General features: G+C 47.0%; 3 protein-coding genes across 4 annotated transcripts in view; 2 read left to right on the top strand and 1 right to left on the bottom strand.

The window, feature by feature from the left end:
* sash1b (SAM and SH3 domain containing 1b) overlaps positions 1-10,389 on the top strand; it is a gene marked incomplete at its 5' end in the record, with an annotated part of 66,849 nt that extends 56,460 nt beyond the window's left edge. Inside the window, 10 exon segments of the mRNA XM_084482334.1 lie at positions 2,000-2,074; positions 2,189-2,329; positions 2,784-2,910; positions 4,072-4,241; positions 5,326-5,535; positions 6,583-6,733; positions 7,309-7,431; positions 8,779-9,575; positions 10,065-10,196; positions 10,284-10,389. Of these exon segments, the coding sequence (XP_084338460.1) occupies positions 2,000-2,074; positions 2,189-2,329; positions 2,784-2,910; positions 4,072-4,241; positions 5,326-5,535; positions 6,583-6,733; positions 7,309-7,431; positions 8,779-9,575; positions 10,065-10,196; positions 10,284-10,337 (1,980 nt within the window). The 3' untranslated portion in view covers positions 10,338-10,389.
* A 1,642-nt stretch (positions 10,390-12,031) lies between these two features.
* On the bottom strand, positions 12,032-14,784 carry ddo (D-aspartate oxidase; the record flags this gene model as incomplete). 2 transcript variants are annotated; one of them, XM_084482332.1, is made up of 5 exons in its annotated part: positions 14,648-14,784; positions 14,367-14,553; positions 14,049-14,157; positions 12,860-13,036; positions 12,032-12,599 (listed from the first exon to the last, which is right to left on the bottom strand). In XM_084482332.1, exons 2-5 carry the CDS (start codon positions 14,536-14,538, stop codon positions 12,032-12,034), a joined length of 1,026 nt encoding a protein of 341 aa, XP_084338458.1. In that variant the 5' UTR covers positions 14,539-14,553; positions 14,648-14,784. The 2 variants fall into 2 exon arrangements, with proteins under 2 accessions (XP_084338458.1, XP_084338459.1); XM_084482333.1 differs by having other exon boundaries at positions 14,367-14,573; positions 14,648-14,771.
* Positions 14,785-14,814: 30 nt separating this feature from the next.
* zbtb24 (zinc finger and BTB domain containing 24) lies at positions 14,815-20,501 on the top strand. The gene is made up of 7 exons (XM_084481970.1): positions 14,815-14,898; positions 15,299-16,201; positions 16,384-16,551; positions 16,681-16,764; positions 17,030-17,113; positions 18,575-18,656; positions 19,188-20,501. Exons 2-7 carry the CDS (start codon positions 15,316-15,318, stop codon positions 20,053-20,055), a joined length of 2,172 nt encoding a protein of 723 aa, XP_084338096.1. The 5' UTR covers positions 14,815-14,898; positions 15,299-15,315; the 3' UTR covers positions 20,056-20,501.
* The last annotated feature ends 4,376 nt before the right edge of the window (positions 20,502-24,877 follow it).

Raw genomic sequence — 24,877 nt, 5'->3', positions numbered from 1 at the left:
TTCAACCGATTTTCAAACGGTTTGGTTCCTTACAAACTACTACTATTTGTAAAGGGAAATCTTACCTATTTTAGATTATTAATTTTTTTTTAGAACATAACATAATTATTCATAAGTATGCAGTGTCATAACTACATCTCTGACGTTTATAACGAACCAAACCATTTGAAAATTGGTTGAAAATTTAGCAAGTTATGGTTATCAAGTACATGTACCACTACCAACACAATGTTATGGGTGAGCGAGCTGACTGGGGCAAGATGGCCGCCAGTGCGGACGTTCGTCTCCATTGGCCAGCAGCGCGGACGAGACATCTAGTGTTCTATATCTATGTACAGCACCCTCACTACTGGGCTGAGGCGTGCAGGGTCCGAAGCGTACCCGCCATTGGAAATGCGCCATTATGCTGCGATCCATTTGTATGGTACACCGGTACACCCGACCGGCTCTAGCGAGAATGTGACGTCATTTCCTGGCTTGCAGCACTTCTAGCGTTCCCGTTTGTCATTGGCTAGTCATTGTTATTGTTAGCTACATTAGCCTCTTCAGCAAACCAGCTGGAAACCAGCTGAAAATTGTATTGCATGCACAGTAAGAGCGTGCAATGTATAAATTGGTGACCGGATTAAAGCAGCAATGTAATCAAGTGTGTAAGAGCATTTAAAATAGACATTAAAATGACCAACGTGGTACAAATACAGAGAAAGTAAATCTCTTTACGGGCACAGCCATTTTTGTTGTCGAGTCGTAGGGTCGCCTCACTGATCTCGGTATACCCTCGGAATCCTGAGTGGGATCGACCAAAAGGGGGCGTGCCTCCGTGAAATGCCGCAAGTAATCTGGGAGATTTACACCTTACGACTCGTACGGGTGGGCGTACCACAAATGGATCACAGCATTAGTCCTGAAGGGAGTTGTAGTCCTGATGGGAGTTGTAGTCCTGTAGGGAGTTGTAGTCCTGAAGGGAGTTGTAGTCCTGTAGGGAGTTGTAGTCCTGATGGGAGTTGTAGTCCTGATGGGAGTTGTAGTCCTGTAGGGAGTTGTAGTCCTGTAGGGAGTTGTAGTCCGGTAGGGAGTTGTAGTCCTGATGGGAGTTGTAGTCCTGATGGGAGTTGTAGTCCTGTAGGGAGTTGTAGTCCTGAAGGGAGTTGTAGTCCTGAAGGGAGTTGTAGTCCTGATGGGAGTTGTAGTCCTGTAGGGAGTTGTAGTCCTGATGGGAGTTGTAGTCCTGATGGGAGTTGTAGTCCTGATGGGAGTTGTAGTCCTGATGGGAGTTGGAATCCTGTAGGTGCATTGATTTTTTTTTTATGGCTCCCCCTGTAAACATGGATACATCTTATCTTGTAAGCTTGTTTGATTTAAAAGCTGCATTGATGTTTTCTTTGAATAATACAATGACCACAAGTGTCCCACTGTAAATACATCTCAGGTTTGCTCGCCTGCTGGGTAAAACAAAGACATCTGGGTGCCTGAGACACAATGATTTTTCTCCCTGCACGGAAACCAAGCATGCTTGTGAGCTTGAAACGAACTAAGCCCTTCCCTTATCTGTTGACGCACCTTAGACCACGCTCCTCACTTTGATGGATAAGGGGCAATACAGTTAGCTCACCGCTTATCAGGAGCTATGGGCAACGGATCAAACATGGTACACAAATAATAGTGTTCCAAGTTATTATTCAAACACACCACACAGAAACATACCCACACATACAGAAACACACACACACACACACACACACACACACACACAAACACACAAACACACGCACATACACTTTTGACTTTCTTATGGAATCATCTTTATACTATTGGTGTTTAAAGCTGAGTTAGTGTGTTCTGAAAAATTCTTTTTTAAACTATGACAAATCCAACCCTCCATGTCAAAAGCATTATTTGCGTTTTCATAACACTACCCAAACCATCCACCATGAAGCACTATTACCGGGGAAACTACAGAAGAAAGTAGCTTGAAAGTTGTTATTTTTTTCATTCACAGAGAACGTGTAGTTTCGGAGGATTTGATCTGAACAACCGCATCCTGCACTCTTTCCACTGCGACTGCAATTCCTCCGTGAGTAGCCCTTCACACCGGCAAATCAACCTCGGAGATTAAACTCACGCCAGTCTCATTCGCTCACACCTCTTCCCTCCTTTTCCTTTCCTTCTCTGCGGCTTCTAACACCAGAACAAAGATGGAGGCGGTGCGAGGGACAACGTTAAATCCCCCACCATGTCCCGCATTTCTCTGGGCAAGAAGGTCAAGTCTGTGAGGGACACCATGAGGAAGCGGATCTCCAAGAGATACCACTGCTCCCTCTCTGAACAGGCACGTCCCACAGCCGGCGCGCACTCCTGTCACCAGTACACGCTACAGTTCATTTTGGACTTGCTCAATGACATTCTGCTGATGCTAGAAGATATCATGACATTTTAAGACAGATTCATTATTAGCTCGTCCGTGCCAAAACATTCTGACCAAGTAAATGTATCTCACAATTTTTTTCTTTTTTTAAATTCCCCTACTCAACAATGATCTCTAAAACAGATGTGATGATGTAATCCAGCCTGGGACTCACATTCCAATAACCAATCACCAAGTCCCAGCTCTCATTCCATGTTTTTATCTTCTTGTCCAAATATCTCGTTTCTACTTGTGAAATACGTCGGATTACTAATCGTAGAATGAACGACCCCCAAAGAACAAACCAAAATGTGCAAAATTGAGTAATGGAATCAATCTTATTTGTGTGTTTTTTGTGCGTCTCTTTTGCGGTGTGTAGTCCAGTCCGGACCGCACGTCCAGCTGCCCCCAGTCCCCCCACAGGGACCCCGACTCCCCTGGGAAGGCCAAGCTGGGGGGGTCCGTGGAGAGCCTCCGCAGCTCCCTGAGCGGACAGAGCTCCATGAGTAAGTGTGTGTGTGTATGTGTGTGTGTGTGTGTGTGTGTGTGTGTGTGTGTGTGTGTGTGTGTGTGTGTGTGTGTGTGTGTGTGTGTGTGTGTTTATGTGCGTGCCTGTGTGTTTGTGTTCCCATGAAAGTGTGCGTGTGTTCGTGTGTCTGTGTGTGTTTGCAGGGGTCTGTTGGTTGGGAGTGTTGGTGCATGCGCACCCAAGGTCTCTGTGTGTCTCTGTGCATGTGTTAGTATGTGTGCGAGTTTGTGGTTTTATGTCTTTGTGTAGGGGCATGCTTGTGTTTGTGTGTGTGTGTGTGTGTGTGTGTGTGTGTGTGTGTGTGTGTGTGTGCATCATTTGTATGTTTTCACAACGATGTGTGTGTAAGTGGGAGCATTCTTGGGACTTTACCAACAGGATGGAGCAGATTCTGCCCAATTAGTACATGATTAAGTGTCAGCAATTGTACGCAAAATAATTGGTTCTGAATAACTCACAGTCACTGTTTATTTTTTTGTGTTGGGCTTTGTAATTATTTCGCGTGAGCCATCTGGTTATTCAGCGGGATTGAAAACCCATAACAAACACCCGATGGTACTCACAGAGGACCGGCTAGCGGGGCAATATGCATGGATGGTCCTGGTCTCAACACGCAGCGTGTTCTGAGTCACATATACACACGATGCTGTTCACAGCCCTGAATGTACGGCATCTCCCCTTCTCTCTTGTTCAGCTCTAAATTAATTTGAAGGTGTTACTGAACACTTTAAAAGCATGAGTCGGTCTGGCACCCGGCTGCACGTATCACATCTTGGTTTCTTCTTCTCAGCCTGTCTGGGGTGGGGCCCTGGTTCATACTGTTAATGAGGCCCTAGACTTTTGAATGCCTTGGCCTTGGAGTTGAGGCTTGCGGAATCAGTCAAATCTTTTGAATCGCTTCTAAAAACACACTTTTTATCTTGTACTTGTCTTTATGTGATGCCGTCTTTTTATCCTTGTGATCTTTCTATCATGCGTTTTCATGTATTTATCATTTTAATTGAATTAATTAATTTTTCTTTTTTTATTTCTATGTAATTTCTTATTAAATGTATTTGTGATCTCTTGCACACGTTTATTCGCATCGTATTCTGCATTGCTGAGTTAAGTTCTTCTTGGTCTTCGGCGGTGTCTCCAGGCGGTCAGACAGTGGGAACCACCGATTCCTCCAACAGCAACAGAGAAACGGTGAAGTCTGAGGACGGGGAGGAGGACGAGCTGCCGTACGGCGGGCCCTTCTGTGGGCGCGCCCTGGTGCACACCGACTTCACCCCCAGCCCCTACGACACAGACTCCCTCAAGCTGAAGGTACTGCTGACCCTCAGGCAGTGTTGTGCATGAACTAGTTCAAAAGAACTAGCTCATTGAACAAGTTCATTTTTCTATTAACTTTGAACTGAACTTTATTTTTAACTAAAGAACTTGAACTTGAACTAGTTCAGATTGTGACATTCTGAATTGATGCTTAGGTCCAGATGACATGTTTATTAAATAGAGTTACTGCCTTAGTTGAGATGAATGAAACTGGTGTACAAATAATATCCACAACAATTTGAGATTGTAGTGATGGGCAGCAGGTAATGGAGAGGATTCATTTTAAAAGATAAGCACAGAATACTCACTCCAACAGTTTTTCGGTGTCTAAAAAAACTGTTAATGAAATGAACATGAACTAATTCAAAACTGAATTGGTGAACTATGAACGTGAATTAATTCATTTTAAACCCTAACTTGCACAACACTGCCCTCAGGACACTGTCCATGCCCACTGACATTACAAGGCAGTATGATTACTGACTTGTTAATAGGCATTCAACAGAAATCTAATTTCAACGATCATTAAATGAAATGAAATGGCTTATCAAAGGACCTTTACTTATAATTACTAGTAGTAAATCATAATAATCATTATTATTAGCATTATTATTATTTGTTATTAATACAAATAATGCAAATGTTTACAGGGTGTATGTCTGTTAAATTGACCTTGTCTCTTCCTTTTAATGTAGAGATGTAATTGATTGACCTGGTCTTTCGCTAGATAAGTGATTGATTCCTCTGGTCTTGATCTAGATCTGTAATTGATCCATCTGGTCTTGTTCTACAGAGTAGATAAGGGATTGGTTCACCTGGTCTTGATCTAGATCTGTAATTGATCCTTCTGGTCCTGTACTACAGAATAGATTAGTGATTGATTCACCTGGTCTTGATCTAGATCTGTAATTGGACCCTATGGTCTTGTTCTACAGACTAGATAAGTGATTGATTTACCTGGTCTTGATCTAGATCTGTAATTGGTCCCTCTGGTCTTGTTCTACAGAATAGATAAGTGATTGATTTACCTGGTCTTGATCTAGAGCTGTAATTGATTGGGCTGGACTTTGTGTTGCAGAGTGGAGACATGATTGATGTCATCAGCAAGCCTCCAATGGGCACCTGGATGGGGCTGCTGGGCGGGAAAGTGGGCACCTTTAAGTTCATCTACGTGGACGTGGTGAGCGAGGAGACGGAGGCGAAGCCCAAGAAGAACCGCAGGAGGAAGAAGGCCCGCCAGCCCAAGCCCACCTCCGTCGACGAGCTCCTGGACCGCATCAACCTCAAGGTAGGTCTGTTCTGGACGGGTTGGATGGGCTGGTTGGTTGGGTCCGGGGTGGTCTGGTCTGGTCTGGTCTGGATGTGTTGGTTGGGCTGATGGGCTGGTTGGGTTGGTTGGGTCTGGGTCCAGGGCGGTCAGGTCTGGTCTGGATGGGTTCATTGGGTCTGGGTCCGGGGCGGTCTGGTCTGGTCTGGATGGGTTGGGTCTGGGTTGGGTCTGGTTTGAGTTGGGCTGGTCAAGTCTGTTCTGGTCCAGTGGGGTCTGGGATGGTCAGGTCTGGATGGGATGATTGGGTTTGATCTGGGTCTGGGTCTAGTCTCAGATGGTCGGCTCTGCATCAGGTCTCGTGGGTCTGTGTCAGGTCTCATGGGTCTGTGTCAGGTCTCGTGGGTCTGTGTCAGGTCTCGTGGGTCTCGGTGGGTCTGTGTCAGGTCTCGTGGGTCTGTGTCAGGTCTCGTGGGTCTCGGTGGGTCTGTGTCAGGTCTCGTGGGTCTTGTGGGTCTGTGTCAGGTCTCGTGGGTCTTGTGGGTCTGTGTCAGGTCTCGTGGGTCTCGGTGGGTCTGTGTCAGGTCTCGTGGGTCTCGGTGGGTCTGTGTCAGGTCTCGTGGGTCTCGGTGGGTCTGTGTCAGGTCTCGTGGGTCTCGTGGGTATGGTCAGGATGCGATGGGTCAGGTTGTTTTCGGTCAGTCTTCCGCTTTGCACCGGTGAAGCATTTCAACAAAAAAGAGCTATCTCACCTCTCAAAATTGGTTTCTGTGAATGTTCTTCTGATCTGTTGGCTCTTATGCGAGGAAGCATCTCTGTTTCTGATCAAATCGCAGTAGATGGCAGTTTTAAAGACTTTACTCTAACACAGTAGAAGTTGTCCTCTTTACCTCAACTATTAAAGCATGGCGTTAACAGTGCCAGGGTTAAGGGTTCAATTCCCACTGTCCCCGACCCATGCCAGGGCAGTATGCACTTGGATAGAATAGCATATATAAATATATACAGGGAGATCTCTTTTGGGTTTCACCCCTCTCCCGCCGTGTTGACCCAGTTCTTCCCCCCCAGGAGCACCTCCCCACATTCCTGTTCAACGGCTACGAGGACCTGGACACCTTCCAGCTGCTGGAGGAGGAGGACCTGGACGAGCTGAACATACGGGACCCCCAGCACCGCGCCGTGCTGCTCACCGCCGTGGAGCTGCTGCAGGAGTACGACGGTAGGTCTGACCGACCCTCAGAGGAGGACACTGGTTGCTGGCTGTGGGGCGGGGGGGGGCCCTGGCAGTCTAGTGGGAAGGGGCAGCGGTTTGACCCCCAGCTTGAACTGTGATGGGGTTTGAACCCTGGTGTCCGCAGCCTAGCATGTAGCGAGATGCCTCCTGATCCTGACCGGGTACTTATTTACTCGTATCTATAGATGCAATCTTTCCTGAATCCTGAATCTTTGACAACATGACAAAATAGAAAATAGGCCAAAAATGTATCTGTAGGGTCATGGTTAATGCATATTTTAAATTGGCTTCTAGCATCTGTTTACTAATGATGAATTGGTGTCGTTGATATAAGTTCATGGCCATTCGTTTCATTCATCATAATTCACTATAATTGTGAGAGGTGCAGCATAAAGAAAGCATCATTATTAGTAATACTACACACATCGTTTTCTTTAAGTCCATTATACTGAACATGCACAAACAACCTCGTCCTTTCTAGATCACAGACTAATTGAAATACCCATCCGCTGAAGGTGTATTCTGCCCGCCCCCCTGAGGGTGATGTTGTGTCCCTGCAGGCAGCAGCGACCCGGAGCAAAGCGGCCAGCCTGGGGACAAGGAGCTCCTAGAGAGGTGTGGCCTCCTGGCGGACTCTCCGCGGGATTCGGGCTGCTACGAGAGCAACGAGAACCTGGCCAACGGTAACGAGAGCCCCAGCCGCTTGTGACCCGCCTCCGTGGTCCGACTCCCCCCTCTGCCTTACTCTTCACCAGGGAGGAAGTCTCCTGGGGTCTATCTATTTCTTCTTCTTCTACTCTTCTTCGTTTGCTTGAGCCTCATCATCAACCCCCCTCTCAGACTCTGTTCACACACTCTTTGTATTTTCTTTTTTTCTTCTTCTAACAGACTTTTGCGTTGATCTCAAATCTGGCTTTCTGTCTTTCTTTTTTCTTATTCTTCAGTCGTACTTGATTCTGTCTCTGAGACTTCTTTGAAACATAAAGTCAACTCTCAACTGTTGCTTAAAATTGCTTAAAAAAAGTTTTTTGTAACAAAAAATGTTATCCATCTGTTCTCGCTTCTCGAGACTTACCTAAACGTACTAGATTTTATGCTAAGCTTTTGGAAAGGGATTTTAGGTCTACTCACGATAATATCTTTGGTTTTGGGAATTTTGGAGAATTGCTGGTTTTTGTGTTGGCAGAAAATTGTGACAGTTGAAACAAAAGTGTGAGAAAAAAAGTTTTTTAAAAGACCAGTAATCGAAGGTAAACCTGTTACGTGAACACTTTAAAATAGAGATCATTCTTGTTTTGGTGGTTTGCTTTGAGGCAAATGGATAAGTTGTTGTACTAACTGTAAATAAAGGCTCTCGTCAATGTCTGAATGCCATTAGCACGATGTTAGTGTAGCCTATTTTTCACACTTTGTAAATTTCCCTAAAAAATGTGATGTTTTGTGCGTATATTTTTCTAATTCAACACCATAATGTTGCAAAATATATTATGTGCCTGGGTAACTGCATCATCATGAAAATATATTTACGAAGTGGTTTAAATCTGCTTGTTGAAGTACAGGATTTTGTATTATTGTAAATGCACCTGAGTGCAAAGTGCATCTTTAAAAATATAACAAAAGGACTGCTCTGATAGGGTGAACAAAATGTACATTATTGCTCTATTAGGTCAGAGGTCAACTAACAGCTGATGGAAGAGACCTGAATGATGCTAAAATCTGCCTCTGTTGCCATCGAACAAAGAATAAAATGCTGAATGCATGGACTGGTCTGGCCTGCTTCTGTTCTTCCTTTATCCTTTCTTTCTTTTCCAGTTCTCCTGGCTATCAATCGTCCTCACATTTCAACAATCACTTTGACCTTTTCATGCCATACATTTATTTATTTACCGTGCCCATTTACTCTTTATAGGTTTAACTTCCCTTTTCCTTAAATCATAAATCAAAATTATTATTTTTTCCAATTATAATTTATTTTACAGCAGGTCATATTACCTGCATGATGTACATCACACTGCACTTGTCACCTGCAGGACGGGACCGACGGACCTCCTCCATCAGCAGGTCTTCCTCTGGCTTTGAGTCCAGCCATCTCCTGTCCCCAGAGACCCCCATCCACCCCCTGATGCTGGCCCACCCCTCCTGCCCCCGTAAGACCACCCCCGGGAGCCCCCAGTATGGAGCTCCAGGTCTGCATGGTCTCACCAGGCCTCGGCCCCTCTGCAGAGCCATAGCTAGGAGCTGGAGCTATGAGGAGCTAAGGGACATTAGGGTGGAACTAGCCCTTCCCCGGCGCTGCCTCTCCCTGGAGGACCTCCAGAACCAACCAGGTCCTAGTAGCCACCTGGAGGACCTGAAGCTAACGGAGGCTAGCACCGTTGTAGTGGAAGGGAAGCAGCAAATATGGAATCTCCATGGAAACGCTCCTTCCTCTGGGTCAGTTAGCGTAACGTTTGTCTTGGACCAGAACCCCGTCGCCGCCAGGGAGGCATTGGTCACCAACACCTCTGAAAATAACACAATCGATCAAACAGCTAGCGCACAGCTCGCACCAAACCACAAGGTGTTCTCATCTCATCCGGGGTCAAGATCTGCCTCTCCACACCTAGGAGGTCCAAAGGCCGTATCCACAGGAAGGGACATCGATGTCTCCCGCCCATCGGGTGCCCCCACGGACAACAGAGACCGGCTGGATGTGGACCAGGTTAGAGTCCCCCAGCCGCAGTGGTCCGGGATATCACCCGGGAACCTGGGGAGCCTAGAGTCCCTGGTGGAAGAGAGGCTGCAGACGCATGGCATCGACCTGACCACTGAACCCTTCTCAGATACGGTAACTAGCTAACTGGCTGCTGAAAGAAACGGGCGACCAAGTGTGTGACGTGGAAGATCACTTCTGCTAGGGTTAGGGCTCAGCCATAGCTTGTATTTCAGTTGGGTGATACACACATTTGAAAATTGATACTTCACTGTATTGTTAAAAGATGACTTCTTATAAGACATTATATGTATTCATTTTGTAATAAATAGTGGCAGAATAGCTTAATTATTAGAATGTTCTTCTCCCAAGCCAAAGGTTCTTGAATGGCTGCCAATGTCCACAGACTACCTTTAGGTATCCCTACCGTAATGTATACAAATAAGTTATTGGTAGCTTTGTATAAAGGTCACTGCTGGATGAATCGTAGTAATAGTTAATCAAAGATCACAATTAAAAACATGAATGGTGACATAAATCTGCGGTGGTTTGTCATGTTTATATTAATAACCAATAACCATTTTCCCCCTGAGACTAATGAACTGTAACTGTATCCTAATGCAGCACGGTCGCTATGGAGTCCCTCGCTCTGTGGTCGAGAGGATGTCTGTTGAGCTGGAACGCTCTGTGGACGAGGTCACCGTTGCCATGGATACAGTGAGAATCCGGGAGCTCGGTAAAAAGTGTCGCTTGGCAGTGAGTGAACTTCTCTGTGTGAAATGCTAACGCTAATCTTATCAATTGTTCAGCCTCATCATGTTGGACTTTCCCTCTGTTTGGCAGGTATCGATAACGGGCTTGGTATCGATAGGTGGGTCGAACCCAGGGCTACTCTAACCCTTTACCGTGGATACCACAAGGAGAAGACCACCGCAAGGACTGGCTGTGCAAAGTTTGGATGTGTTGTGATACTGACAATGGACAGTAAGGAGTCACTGGCATCCCTTTCGGACAAAAGTTGCTGCAGTTCCAAAATATCTTAAAAACGTTCAAAGAATCCATGGTTGCCCTGAGAGCAGTGTAATTGCAATCTGATGTCGAGAAGGTTATGGGTAATCGTACGGATTAGATGCATTCAAGCTATTGATTGTTAATATAGTTTGTAACAGCAAGGTAGAGGAAGCAAATTTAGGGCACTGAAGGACACAAATTGTATAGCCATCATTTCTTTATTTAAAACTGTTCAAAAAAGAGCTGTGATTACAGGGTTTGACAAAGAACTGCCAAAAAAGGCATAAATTAAATAAATGATTAGAAATATATACATTTCTTCTTCATTTCTTTTTTTTTAAACATTAATATATTAATCTGTGTGTTTCCTTAAGTACTAATACAATTGCCCAAATACATAGTGCATGAAATCCCTTTCATACACCTCTTTAACTAAATCAACCATGTTAGAGAATTGTAGATTCAGGTCTTCAAGGACCAGGGGCCTCATGTACAAAGCTTGCTTACGCACAAAAAAGCTGCGTAAGCTATTTCTCACGCAAACGTTTGGATGTACAAAGACTGACTTGACATGAGAAAGTGCGATTCTCCACGCAAACTAAATGCCTGGCTTAAGCACATTTCTGCTGCATTTTGTCAGTTGGCGGCACATAGAGGCAAATCAGCGCAACAACATTAGGCCTACTCGACCTCGAGTCATGAAGTAATATTGCAATATCAGGCAAGTTCAAAGTGGATTTGAACGTCGGGATGCGTGATCTTAAATGCACTTCAATCATGCGTTATTGTTGTCGGGACGCATAATGTGACACTGTTGTTAGGCTAAACATAAACAGACCCATAAAACTACATTGTCAATATTGGAATTAAAAGGAAGCCCCAGCAATATTATTGTCAGTGATGGCTTGTTTATTAAACGTTAGGCATACATATTTCCGGACCACGCATGACATCTGGGCTAATTGATCTCTCTTCACGCATTTGTTTCTTGACTGCAATATTATTAGGCCTATGTGATGTTGAGTGGAGTAAGCGCAAGCCATTGTTACTTAAAATCAATCCATCAGCTTATCAGCTTATCAGCCGATTCGGATTCCCAAGAGCTGTCCTCTTGGAACTATGTATTTCTCCTAACAATTTATACTAATTAGCATATTCAATGAGGGAGGAGACTGGGCGGAGAGTCGGGCTCGTGCACGTGCGCTCAATGTCACGTTAATTGGGATGTTCAAAGAGAATCTGCGTGAAATCGTGCTTACGCAAGGATTGATACATCCGGATTCTTTTGTGCGCAGCAGCTTTCCAGATTTTGCCGTCCGCAAAGTTTTTGCCAGAAATCCACGCAAGTCTTAGTACATGAGGCCCCAGGTCGGGGTTTACACATCTTCCTCAAGGACGCCTACAGCTTAGTCTGTGTACATCGGGAATCTAACTCAGGACCTTTCGCCTGGCTAAATCACCTCTCAGGTCACTATCCTGGCCCCTAAAGCAGGCACATACGGGAGCAAGGCGCTGTTCTCTGGACAAACAGGTCACATATGGCAGTGTCTCCACTGACGCGACGGACCACGGGGGGGGGCTCACAGCCGGGCCTGCGGAGGCCCCATCTCGTGGACAATCTGCTTGACCAGCCCCAGCGCGTCCAGCGCGGTGCCCCAGGCCAGGGTCACCCCCGCGCCGCCGTGGCCGTAGTTGTGGACCGCGTGCACCTGGCGCCCGCCGCCCTGCGTCACCAACACCTCCCTCTCCACGCGGGGGTTCCTCCGGCCGGGCCTCAGACCCACCCACTCCGCCAGCACTTTGCCCCTGGCGAGCGAGGGCTCCAGGAGGCCACAGCGCCGCAGGATGCCCTCCGAGTCGGCGGGGTCCACCTCCAGCCTGCCGTCCCCCTCCTGGCGGGTGCCCCCCACCGTGACGCTGTGCACCCCGGGGTAGATGTAGGTCAAGCCGTCCCCGTCCCGAATGAAGTGGTTGATCCAGGGCGCCCGGACCTTCAGCACCTGGCCCCGGACCGGGTGGACCTGCCGGTCGCCCACCAGAGACCGGGCGCCCAGCCCGGAGCAGTTGACGATGAGGTCGTGGGTGCCGCCCAGTTCCTCGAGGTGCTTCACGGTCCTCTGCTGCACCTTACCCCCGGCCTTCCTGAACCTGAAAAAAGAACAGAAATGAGGAGATAAGTGCACGTAACTGTACCGTGCTGGGAGACACAGTGATCATCAAATATAGATTTAAAGATTTTTCAGCGATAAAAACATTTAAGTGTCATTAACAACTAATTATTTGTTTGGTTTTTTCGTTGTTTTTTATTGTTGTTCACGAGTCTCTCTGTGGCGGTTAATGAGTGACTCGTTAAACCTTTCTCTCTAACTAACTGAAGTTAACGTCCAACGATAACAACAGCAGCGTACCGCTTCTCCAGCCAGGGCAGGTAGGCCGAACATTCACACTTGATGGTGGTGAAGGCCTGGCCGAAGCAGTGCTCCGGAAACCTCTTCAGCTCGCTCTCAGTGAGGAACCGAAAGCCAAGCACCAGCTCCGACCAGAAGGGCACCGTTTGGGCAGGAACCTCTCGGAAGATCTGGCAACTAAAGAACAAATCATATATGACAATTCACCATGACGTCACACTATTCTTCCGGGTGGCAAAAGCCGATGCGTTGTCAGATGACATCACTAGTAAACAAACCCTTCCACGATCGAGAAAACAGAGTAAATGGCTTGAATTAATGATTTTCTTCTTGCGGGGTGCTACAAGACATCTCATTAATATATGTATATATATATATATACATATATATATATGTGTATGAATGTGTATGAATATATATTATATTATATTATGTTAATATAGTTTTCGTCATCGTTTCAACTTCAGATCAACAACAATGTTTTGGACTATGTGACTATGTTTACAGCCGGCTGGATGGCTTCTGGTCAGTGGTAGCCGCTCGCGTTCTGCCACCCGGAAGTGTCGTTACGGCTATTGTTTACTAACATTCTGAAATGCCGTATTGAACATTGGTTAAAGTTATATAGTCATATTGAACAGAGGTGTGGTGTGATTAGCCGTTACAAGCCGTTTTGAAAATTTGTCTGTTACGACATCACAGCACACCTAGACGTGTGACGGATAGATGAGCAACGTTTGCTACAGTCCACTGGGTAGGCTGGTAGACTGATCTACCCAGCACACATCTATGTGCACACGTCCACCTGTGATGTCATAACAGACAGATTTTCAAAACGGCTTGTAACGGCTAATCACACCACACCTGATGGCATGTCATGGGACCATTAATAAGCATTTCATTAAAACATGTGTGCTGCAACTTTTTCTTTCACTGCAGTCAGCCATCAGTTTGGGAATTATGGGTGTCTCACCCACAACCCAAAGCATCTATTTCTTTCTGAACGTTTGAAACAATTGGATATGTTGAGGAGAAGCTACCGTGACGTTTGATGATACATGACGGCTACAGTGACACAGTCGGTAGAATGGAGGGCAGATTTAACCTTTGAGTTGTACTAGCATTAAGGTTATTATTCTCTGGCAACATGCCACCTGTTGGTTGATCAACAGTTAGAGCATCGGCCTACCCTGAGGTCAGCAGGACCCCAGCCTCTGATGCCTGGTCCAACTGAGCAATCGCCAGCAGGTGATCGAAGGAGTCTTTGAACCACCGTTTCTGTCTTTCCAAGTCGATATCTGAATACATTATTTTGTAAAAAAAACAACAACACTAAAATCCAATAGCATGACTATTAACATACATGTGTGCATGATTCGATGCAAGTATATCAAATGTATTAATCTGCAATGTGAAATTGGATAATATATTAGAATTATCAAATTATGCAACTCCACAGAGCTATAGAAGATTTTCTGTGTTTCTGTGACGTTCCCATAGGACATACCTGGATATTGTGACACAAGCATAACCCCCGCAGCGCCATCGCTGGTTGTGTCCGGGCTGAACTGGTCAGCCACCAGAGTGACGTCACACAAGGGAAGGGACTCTGCGATGCATACGGCTGTAGAAAAGCCAATCACACCTGCACCAACAACGACCACCTTGACCCTTTTCATCCTGGAGGACCACACCTGGGACAAACGATAGAAATCTAGTCTGCATTTATTTACATGTCATGTCATAACAATACAATAACAATCTGTACTTTTCTGTTCATGGGCATACCTTTTACAGACTGCAAAAATATTGTCCACTGTAGTCCTACTGATAGTGTTTGTATCAACAGCAACGACAGTTACGAGCCAATCTCACTAGACTGAATGGATCTGTTAAGTTAACTTCAGCTTCGCGTTTCAGCCGACCTGAGCCAATAAGAAGCGATATGGTCCTGAAAGAGTCGCGCAGTTGTCGCGAGAACATGCTGCGCAGTTATCGCGAGAACATATATAAATATCCGCCTTGCACGGCAACACAAGGTAAGGTCCTAAAAGCACAGTATTATAAATACCACCGGGGTTACGCTGCTCAAGCTTAGTGTACCATTAGGATTGATATGAAAACCTATGGCTGCATTATGATATTTATAAGTCATACGTGGCGTATTACGTGTCAGTGACGCCAGCTAACGGGTGTATTGTTTGTAACAATTTAGCACGCTAGCATCTGCTCTAAGGCCATAACCTTAACGTTACACAGCCATTAAATGAGCCAGCGTTCAATTATTGAAACTTGACCAGTGTGACCAGTTCGCTGACATTTATGCACGCACACATCCGTTACACTGCAATGTAGTCCACGTCAAATGCTTGGTATTATGAATGACGTTAGGTTTTCAATCCTTGCGTTTGTTTGCTTTTCCTCTTCTTTTCCACCCAGAGTGTCGGTGACTAGAGATGAATGGAGCGACGCCAGACGCAACACTCCCCCATGTGGCCCTCTGCTCTGAGTCCCACAAGGGCAGCATCCTCAGCAAATGTGATGACCTGAGAGTAAGAGGGCTGCTGTGCGACATCACACTGATAGTGGAAGATGTGCACTTTAAAGCACACAAGGTCATCCTGGCCGCAAGCAGCGACTACTTCTCTTCCATGTTCAACACACAGGAACCAACAGGGCAGTCCACCTACACGCTGGAGGGCATGGTGGCCAAGGCTTTCTCCACGGTGTTAGAGTTCATCTACAGCGCTCAGGTGTCTGTTGAGCAGAGCTCTGCTGAGCAGCTCCTGGCGGCGGCCCGTCTGCTGGGGGTCACCGGACTGGTACAGGCCCTCTCTGGCCTCAGCAGAGCACAGGCAGGGTCCGAGGATGGAGAGATCGGTGCGGACGATCCAGAGGCGTTGAATCGGCCGAAACGCAAACGAGGGCGTCCGCGGAGAGTCGTTTCCGTCCCCGCCACAGCGGTACCACGACATGCCTCGCAGCAGCGGGAATCCAAAAAGGAGAGGACAGTAACGCGTCACATAGCAGATGAAGGACAGGGGGTCACAGACGACCCGGCCGGCTCCAGAGAGGACGATAACCCGCTGGAGTCGCGACGTAAGGATTCCGACGACGCAGATTACCAACCTCAAGCCGAGCGCAGTCGGCACAGTAAGCGCAAAGTGAGACCACCGATTAAATACGTGGGCTACAGGGTGGGCAGCGTCCCTCCAGGGCCCCGAGAGCCAGGGAGACCAGGGAGGAAGAAGAAATACCCCGAGACTGAGGCGCGATGTGAAGACTGTGGGAAGGTGTTTAAGAACCACATGTTTTTAAAGATTCACCTCAGGACGCATACGGGTAAGATTAGTTAATATGCAGGCCCACCTCCCTCTCTGTCTCTCTGTCTGTCAAACTCACTCCCACACACAAAAACAAAAACACACTTGTCGAACATGTGTGTATTATGACGACCCCAAAGAAGATGGAACAATATATGTGTCACAACTATCCAGTCATATCCCCTCACCTCCATGCTCCAGGAGAGAAGCCGTTCGGGTGCACCGTGTGCGGGAAGGCCTTCACCCAGAAGCACTCCCTGCTGGTCCACCAGCGGATGCACACGGGACAGAAGCCCTTCGTCTGCACCGTGTGCTCCAAGGCCCTGTCCACCAAACACTCCCTCCAGGAGCACATGAACCTCCACGAAGGTATGGCGTTGGGAGCATTGTGTTGTGTAACTCCGTATGATATGCATTCATAAAAGCTGTGGAACCTGTCTGACCAGAGATTGCGCTGTCTCAATGTCCGTTGGTGGCTGCCTTGCTTTGCGTCCTCAGAACAGAAGTCGTTCAGCTGTGACAAATGTGGGAAGAACTTTACCCAACGGAGACAACTGAAGAGCCATTACAGAGTGCATACTGGTGAGCTATTGCAACCAGTAATTGTACTGGTAGGAGCTCTTCCACCAGTACTTTTACTGGTAAAAGGTGTTCCACCAGTTCTTCATACTGGTAATGGGTGTTCCACTAGTACTAGTCCACTAGAGCTTTTTTTCACCAGTACTTTATACTGGTATGAGGTAAACCCCCTGACTGTTAGGAGTTATATTTCCACCTGTTGTTCAACTTTGATTGTGTATATGGATAATAAGTATACAATATATATTGTTTCATAATTGTATTCCAGGTAAGTCCTTGCCAGAGTGTGACCTGTGTCATCACAGGTTCATGGACACGGCGCAGCTGAAGAAACACCTGAGAACACACACAGGTAAGGAAGACACAGGTCACCTGGTCCCACCTGGTCCCACCTGGTGTGGTCAGGATACACAGAGGTCACATGGTCCCACCTGGTCCCACCTGGTGTGGTCAGGATACACACAGGTCACCTGGTCCCACCTGGTCCCACCTGGTGTGGTCAGGATACACACAGGTCACCTGGTCCCACCTGGTGTGGTCAGGATACAGAGGTCACCTGGTCCCACCTGGTCCCACCTGGTGTGGTCAGGATACAGAGGTCACCTGGTCCCACCTGGTGTGGGCGGTATACACAGAGGTGAACCCTGGTTACTACTGGTGTGGTCCCGATTAGGAGTGCAAACGTGTACTAGAGGAACCGAGTACTCGCCAAGCAAACCGTATAGACCAGGGGTCAGCAACCTTTTCAACATGCAGTGCCAGTTTGACATTTTCTCGTTAATGAGTGTGCCTTAAGGAACAATATATTAAATATTAAGCTGAATTATGACACAGCGACCAAAAACATTTCCAGAAGACCTGGAATTGTATTATTTCCATATAGTCCACAATCATGCATCAACATTTCTAAGTTTTTTTGTTGTTGTTATATTTGCAACATGGGCTTACAAATTATAATTACATATATCCCATCTTAAAATATTGCTTTCAGAAACTCAAAAACATATTTGCACTGAGAAATGTAAAAACAGACATTATATGAGAATGATGGAAACATCCACATCAGTATCTTTAAGACATGTACAGCTTTGCAAAAAACATGTGAAGGCCATGCATACAGGCCACTTGCAATAATCTTTTAAATATTTTCTTCTCCATTACTCACAACATAGGTTTAAAAACGATTAATTGATCCCAATTCAGAACACTGCTTTCAGTAACTCATTTAAACATATTTGCACTGGGAGGAAATGCCCAAAACTGAATAAAGTGCAAAACAAATCGGTAGTAATGATTACGCTGCCGCATTGTAGCGGTGAAATTTATTTTATTTTAATTTTTTTTTGCAAGTGTGCCAATGATTATGCGTCCAGGTGCAAGTGGTGGCACGCGTGCCTAGGGTTGCCGACCCCTGGTATAGACTAAAGATTACAAAATATTGCCATAGAGGATTTGTTTTGTAGTCTAGACATCTTATTTATACCGTTTTATATGCTATTAATTATTGCGTGTGTATACCTTCCCAGGAGACGGGTAACATACCTTTCTATAGAGCTGTCGTTTGATCAGCAAATTACAAAGTAGCCTGCCCTGAAATATAGTCTAACTAAAAACACAATGAAACTAAAGATTGTTACATTGCATGTTACATTGAAATCCCTGTATAGACGTGTATCCTGCCTGCTCTATTATCGTTGCCAGCAGGCGAAAACATATATATATATATATTTATATTAAAAAATATATAAAATACAAATGGCTCTGACATCATCCATCTACAGTGAGCTTGTGAACACATAACTTTTCCTTCCAGGAGAGAAGCCGTTCACCTGCGAGATCTGTGGAAAGTGTTTCACAGCCAAGAGCACATTGCAGACCCACATCAGGATTCATCGGTAAGCATCAGGTTGCCATTTGTCAATAATATAATAATTAACGTGGTAAATAAACAATAACTTGAATCTTTGCTTGGTAATGTCTACTTTCTGTGTTTTAACCATTAAACATGGAAGGCACCGATTGTGAAATTCTTGGCCAATAATGATACCGATGTTAAACAAAACAGTTTGGCGATACCAATGTTTTTTTATTTTCCTTTTGTTAGTGTTCGTGTTAGTGCTCCATCAAACTATCTTTCAATGAGCACAAATTAAACGATAAACATTTCACTCTTTGTCATGTAACCTGTCCCATGGCAAAGATTTTTTTTGTTGAAAGCAACTTTCAAAATGGATGTGATTCAACCGATAAACATCGGCCACACAGCAGTGTGTGAATTTCATCTAATTCGCCGATCAGCTGGTGGCCGTCCACAAGGCAAACATAGCTCGATGTCGATGTGAAGCCGATAAATCGGTGCATCCCTACTTGAGCATATAGTCTAGTTCCTCCAGGCGACGCTAACCGCCGGAGCCTGTATTCCCCAGGGGCGAGAAGCCATACGACTGCCCGCTCTGTAAGAAGACGTTCTCCGACTCCAGTGCCAGGAGGCGTCACGTGGCCTCCCACTCCGGGAGGCAGCCCTTCACCTGCTCCTTCTGCTCGGCCTCCTTCAGTCGCCCCGACAACCTGAAGACCCACGTTAAAACGCACACCAAGGAGAGGGTGGCAGGCGCCGCCACGGCCGGCGACCCGTTGCCGTCCTCCGAGGCGCCGGCGGCCGGGGATCAGGTGACCGCGGCGAGGGAGGGGCCACCGGAGGAGGTGCGGAACCTCCTGCAGCTGCAGCAGTACCAGCTGCCGTCCGGTGGCCGGGAGCAGGAGATCCAGCTGGTGGTGACGGCCGAGGTGGACAACCTCAACTTTGTGGGCGGTCAGGCCCAGGAGATCAGCATCATCACCACCCCGACCGGTGAGCAGCAGCAGCCGTCGTCTGGCCACATCCAGAGCCTGGCCGGCCCGGGAGGCGTGGTGGACCCTACGCAGCACATCCAGACCATCGGCGTGCTGGACGGTCAGATCCAGGCCGGCCGAGGTGGGCAGCCCGAGCAAATGCATGTTATCACCCTGAGCAAGGAGGCCATGGAGCACCTGCAGTCCCAACACGGACCCCCCCAGCCCCTCCACATCCCGCCAACGGCACCGCACCGGCCCCTCCCACAGCTGCAGGTGTTGCAGCCGCCTGCCAGGCCGCTGCACGCCCAGGCCATCCACGTCAACAGCCAGAGCAACCAGCCCATCTCCATCAGCCAGACCAGCCAGCAGCTGAGCAGCCACCACATCCAGGGACAGACCTTCCAGATCCAGGCGGGCACCGTCTCCTATCTCTACACCACCAGCGTACCCCAGAGCTGAGGCGGTGGCCGGGTGATGAGGAGGAAGGGAAAGACTGGGCGAGCGGATGGGACTTTTGGTGGTTATTTGGGTACCAGTCCGAGCAGTGTACTGTATGTCCATCTGAACTTCATTCTGTCTGAATAAGTATGGATAGCATTTGGATATTTCCATGAAGTGAAAAGAAAATGCTGTTGAGCCTGTCGTTTTTTTATTACTAATTGATTTAAATTTGTTTGATTTAATTAAGCCAATTTAACATAGTTTTCAATGCATAAAGGACCCCAAAAACGTGATACTGGATCATGTTGAAAATTAAAACAGTATCACTATTACAATTACTATTAATGTATTAAAACTGATGATTCATTCAAAAATAGAGACAACTGCAGAACTTGAACCATAGGGATAAGAAAAAGCAATACATTTTGATTTGTACAATAATGTTCGCTGCTTCTGTTTAATTTTCCTCCAATAAACAGATGAAAGACTTTGTTTTACACACAAACGCACACGTTCTTGATATGCAACATTAAGGACTTAATCATCATGCCAAAAGAGTTGAAGATCAGATTTTGAAAAATAAAATGCTTCTTGAAAAATAAACATAAACAAACCTTTACGAGTAGGCTACCATTATAAGCACATAAAAATGTTATTGAGTTACTCATTTGAGTATCAGGAGATGGTGTTCGGTAGGCTATGCACTGCGTAGCGTCGTTTTGATAATGATAAAGGCGATTCCACCGCAGGTGGAGATGTTGACGGGGGGGGGGGGATTGCGTGTGAACAATCCTGTCCGCCCACAATCCAATACAACAATCCCGTCCACCTGCAATCCAATGTGCCTGGAAGGGCTAAACCCAAAGAGGATGTGATGACAGAGGCCCGCAATTTCATCGCCAACAATGGTGGGGACCCCAATGATAATTTTTTGACACTGGCGCACTGCCAGCTTCAGTACAGCATGTACCAGGGCCAGAGATTCAGGTGGTTGATGGAGAACAACCTTGGCTACGCTCTGTATTTATTGCATGTAGTATTTCCAAGGAAAGTGCACAGGCAAACCCTCTGTCTGAGAACAAACAGCTGCTCCTGCAGTATGCGTCTCAGATCAGAGAGGTGAATGAGGAACTGGAAAAGTTCCAGAGGAAGATGAGGATGCAGGCTGAAGCGCGTGAAACTGGAGACCAGGGCTGGTTGATGGTGGAGTTTGGTGAGTTTCAGGGCCAATCCATGAAGGAGGTTTATGAGGACAAAACCTTGAAGGCCCAGAAACTCATTAACTACCTGGTTCGAGCAGATGCCCGGCCCAACACCAACATGGCCATTTTCAAGGCTTATGTCTTGAAAAGACGTGCGTCTGCCTCCAGCACCTCTGCTCCGCCACCTGCAGTCTCCAGCGCTTCCACATCATCTGCACCTCCACCTGAAGCCTCCACATCTTCTGCTCCGCCACCTGCAGCTTCTGGAACTGGTGCATGGAAGCAATCCACTGTCAAAGCGCTGCTGGCGCGTGGCAAACATTTATCTCCCTCACAGCTAGCAAGAAAGCTGATGTCACCAGCTCCGAAGCCGCCTGCAAACCCCGGGACCGAGGGTTCGGCCAAACGGCAGCATTTCGTTGCTTTTGAGGATGATGATGATGATGAGGAGCTGATATCTGCTGTATCCCAATGTGAAGCACAGCTAAATACAGGTGTGGCATGTGACGCAAATGCAAATATTGTGAGAATGTTTAGTGATATTTAATTGAAAATGTCTACATTTAAGATATATACCTAATAATGTTTTGCTGCCTGTTTGCTTGATTTCTCCTTTATTAGCTCTTGCAACGACTGTGCATGTAGAGGCCTGTGCTGATCCCCCTGCAGCAGCCATACCAGATCTTAATGTTCATCAGCCTCCAGCTGAGCTTCCCAGTCCCTGGAAGGATCAGCTTCCACGTTTCCAGCAGGATTGGATTCGGCGGGCTTTATTTCAAGCCAACCCACAAACCGGCAAGCGAGAGCTGGTGTCCCAGCTGAAACTTTGGTGGTATCCTCCTCAGCCCCTACTCATTCACACCCAGCCTCCCGCTTCACCTGACCACTTCTTCGGCCGGCCGCTGTTCTTGTGGATGCCCCGTAAGATGTTCAAGTTTCCTCTTGTCTGCGTTCGTCCAGGCTGTGGCAAGCACAAGCTAACAGCAGCAGGACTCTACAAGACAATTCGCCAGGTGTTGGACATCGACGGGTGGTATGACCTTGCCACTGAATACCTGGAATGCAAAGGCTGCTCTAAGAAGTATCCTGGTTGGTCCAAGGACATCTTAGGACAGCTGGACATGGGCCATCGCAGCCAGTTTCCAGCTTTGCTGACGTACAGGTAATTCATAATAATGAATGTCAATTATTAGGTGCTTCTATTTGTGTTGCTTGTGTTGCTGTCTACATTACACTCTTCTTTCCTTAGATACTCATGTGACATCCGGGTGCTGTGGATGATGAGGGAGAGGACCATGGGCAACAGCGTGACACAGCTGTACAAGAAGCTGCAGGAGCAACACAGCGAGGCATGGCTGCAGCGTGTCCTGCAGTACTTGACGGCTTGTGAGCCTTTCACAAGGCTTTCTCTCGTGCACCCCCCTGCCTTCGCTAAGCCTCCCGAGCTCCCTGACCTTCCCAAGCCTAAGTGGCTGTTGGCCGTGTATGCCAGGGATGTTCTTGGCAGACTTCATTTGGTGAAGGCCAAAATTACTTCCATCTTTGGCTCTGTGCTCAAGATGGACTCCACCAAAAAAGTCACCAAGAAACTGGCTGGTGCTGCTGCAGGTACAGCTGCTTGGTGCACAAATGTGGGGAACGAGCACGGTCAAGTTCTTGTCTCCGTTATGACAGCCGGCGAGGGACAAGCACTTGACGCCATGGCAGCTGGCCTAATGAAGCGGTACAGGGAGGCAGGAGAGCCGCCACCAAAAATGATGTACGTGGACAGAGACTGCTGCAGTCAGCATGGCCCTTGTCAGGTGAAGACCGTGTTTGCTGAGTGGGACGGGCTTCAAGTGCGCCTTGACATATGGCATTTCATGCGCCGGTTTGCTGCAGGTGTCACAACAGAAGCTCACCCCCTCTATGGCCTTTTCATGTCACGCCTGTCCACATGCTTATTTGAGCGGGATCCGGAGGATGTCGCTGCTCTTCGCCGTGCCAAGGAGGGTGAGCTGACAGCACGGAGGATTGGCCACATCTCGACGGAGGCGGTGACCACTCGCATTACCCTGAGGGAGTTGGCACGGCACTGCAGAAGGAGGACCAGAGGGGTGGAGGAGACCATCAGACTGATCATTGAGGGGTCATTGATCAGTCTGTTTGACAGTTCAAGTGGGAAGGACACTCTAGGCGTTCCTCTGCTGGACCACCAACGAATCCAGCACATATGGCAGGAGCAGGAGAAACACGTGGCCTGTATCCAAGACCCAGAGGACTTCCAGCTCTACATGAAGACAGGCACCCTGAACAAAGGCGGTGTGGAGCTGTGCTGCTACAGGTGTGCCCGTGGCTCTACCTCCCTGGAGTCCTTCCACCTCCACTTAAACAGATTTATTCCAGGTATGGCATACATATGGGTTACTAGTTTCTGTTTTACAGTAGTATTACAGTCCTTTTCTACCCTATTCTATGTTACAGATTATTCATAGCATTTCAAATGCTTCTTTGTTTATATAACCTTCAAGAACCAGTGCCAGTGATGCGCATTTCCAGGCGTATCTTCTGGAAGGGCTGATGCGCTGGAATGGTGACCGGATGGAGGACGCCGTGAAAGGATCACCTTCCGTCCACTCTTACAGCAGCACTCTGAGAGAGGCAGTGGACCAGCTCAGCCCAAAGGTGCTAGGGACATGCTGGGATGAGCCCTGGAGCGTACACAGGCAAGAAATGATTCCTCATTCAACATGAGAGAGAGAAACGTAATTAATTTGTTCTTAAATAAGACTATTCATTAATCAAATGAACCTTTAATGTAATAGATATTAAATCCACGAGGCCAGAGGTATCAACATCGGTGGATTATCCATCACCAACCCCACGATCATGAGTGCTATATTGCTTAAAAATATTAAAAATACTCTCTTTTTTCTGTTTTGTTTTTGCAGGTGAATTGCTGGGAATGGAGTACTTGTATAGCCAGACCGGCAAAACACTGACTCCAGCGCTCCAGAACCCAGAGGAGGAGGACAGGCTGGTGGAGGAGATCAATGATGATGACATTCAAGATGAGGGATTTGAAGATGAGAACACGGAGGACATCACAGTTCCTGTGCTCCACGAGGATGACCCCTCCCGTCAACTGCCCTCATCGCTGATGACGAGTCCTCAGGCCTCTCCACCTCAGGCCCCTGCATCACCTGATGAGCTGTCCACGTCATGTGATGGAGGACAACACCCTGCCGCTGCCCCTTCAACACTGCCTGACACCTCTCAGGCTGCACTGGACAGTGATACCAATCTGTCCGACGAGGCTCAGGTAAGACACTTTAATGGCTATTTCAAATTAAACTCAATTACATTTTATTTCCTATTTATTACTACTAATCAATCCATTTATTAGGGCGCAGTCATTGGACCGGATGGGGTCGCTGGGTGGGAAGAATCCATATAGAATCCATATTCTATCAAAGTTACATGTTACATGCTACGTACTACTGTCATTGATGTATACATTTCGAAAACATTTATTAGATGATAGGGTTAGGACAGGAATTACAGATCTACCGCCTTTCAATTGTTTTACAAGACAACCAATAAACCGGGGACAGACAGCAAAGATTTTATCCAATGCTGCCCCCTAGGGTCGCTTTTGG

The sequence above is a fragment of the Micromesistius poutassou genome (assembly GCF_964030765.1).
Source record: "Micromesistius poutassou genome assembly, chromosome: 17".
Taxonomy (NCBI): domain Eukaryota; kingdom Metazoa; phylum Chordata; class Actinopteri; order Gadiformes; family Gadidae; genus Micromesistius; species Micromesistius poutassou.
The sequence above is the reverse complement of the archived record's forward strand: the minus strand, read 5'-3'. Positions and strand labels throughout refer to the sequence as shown.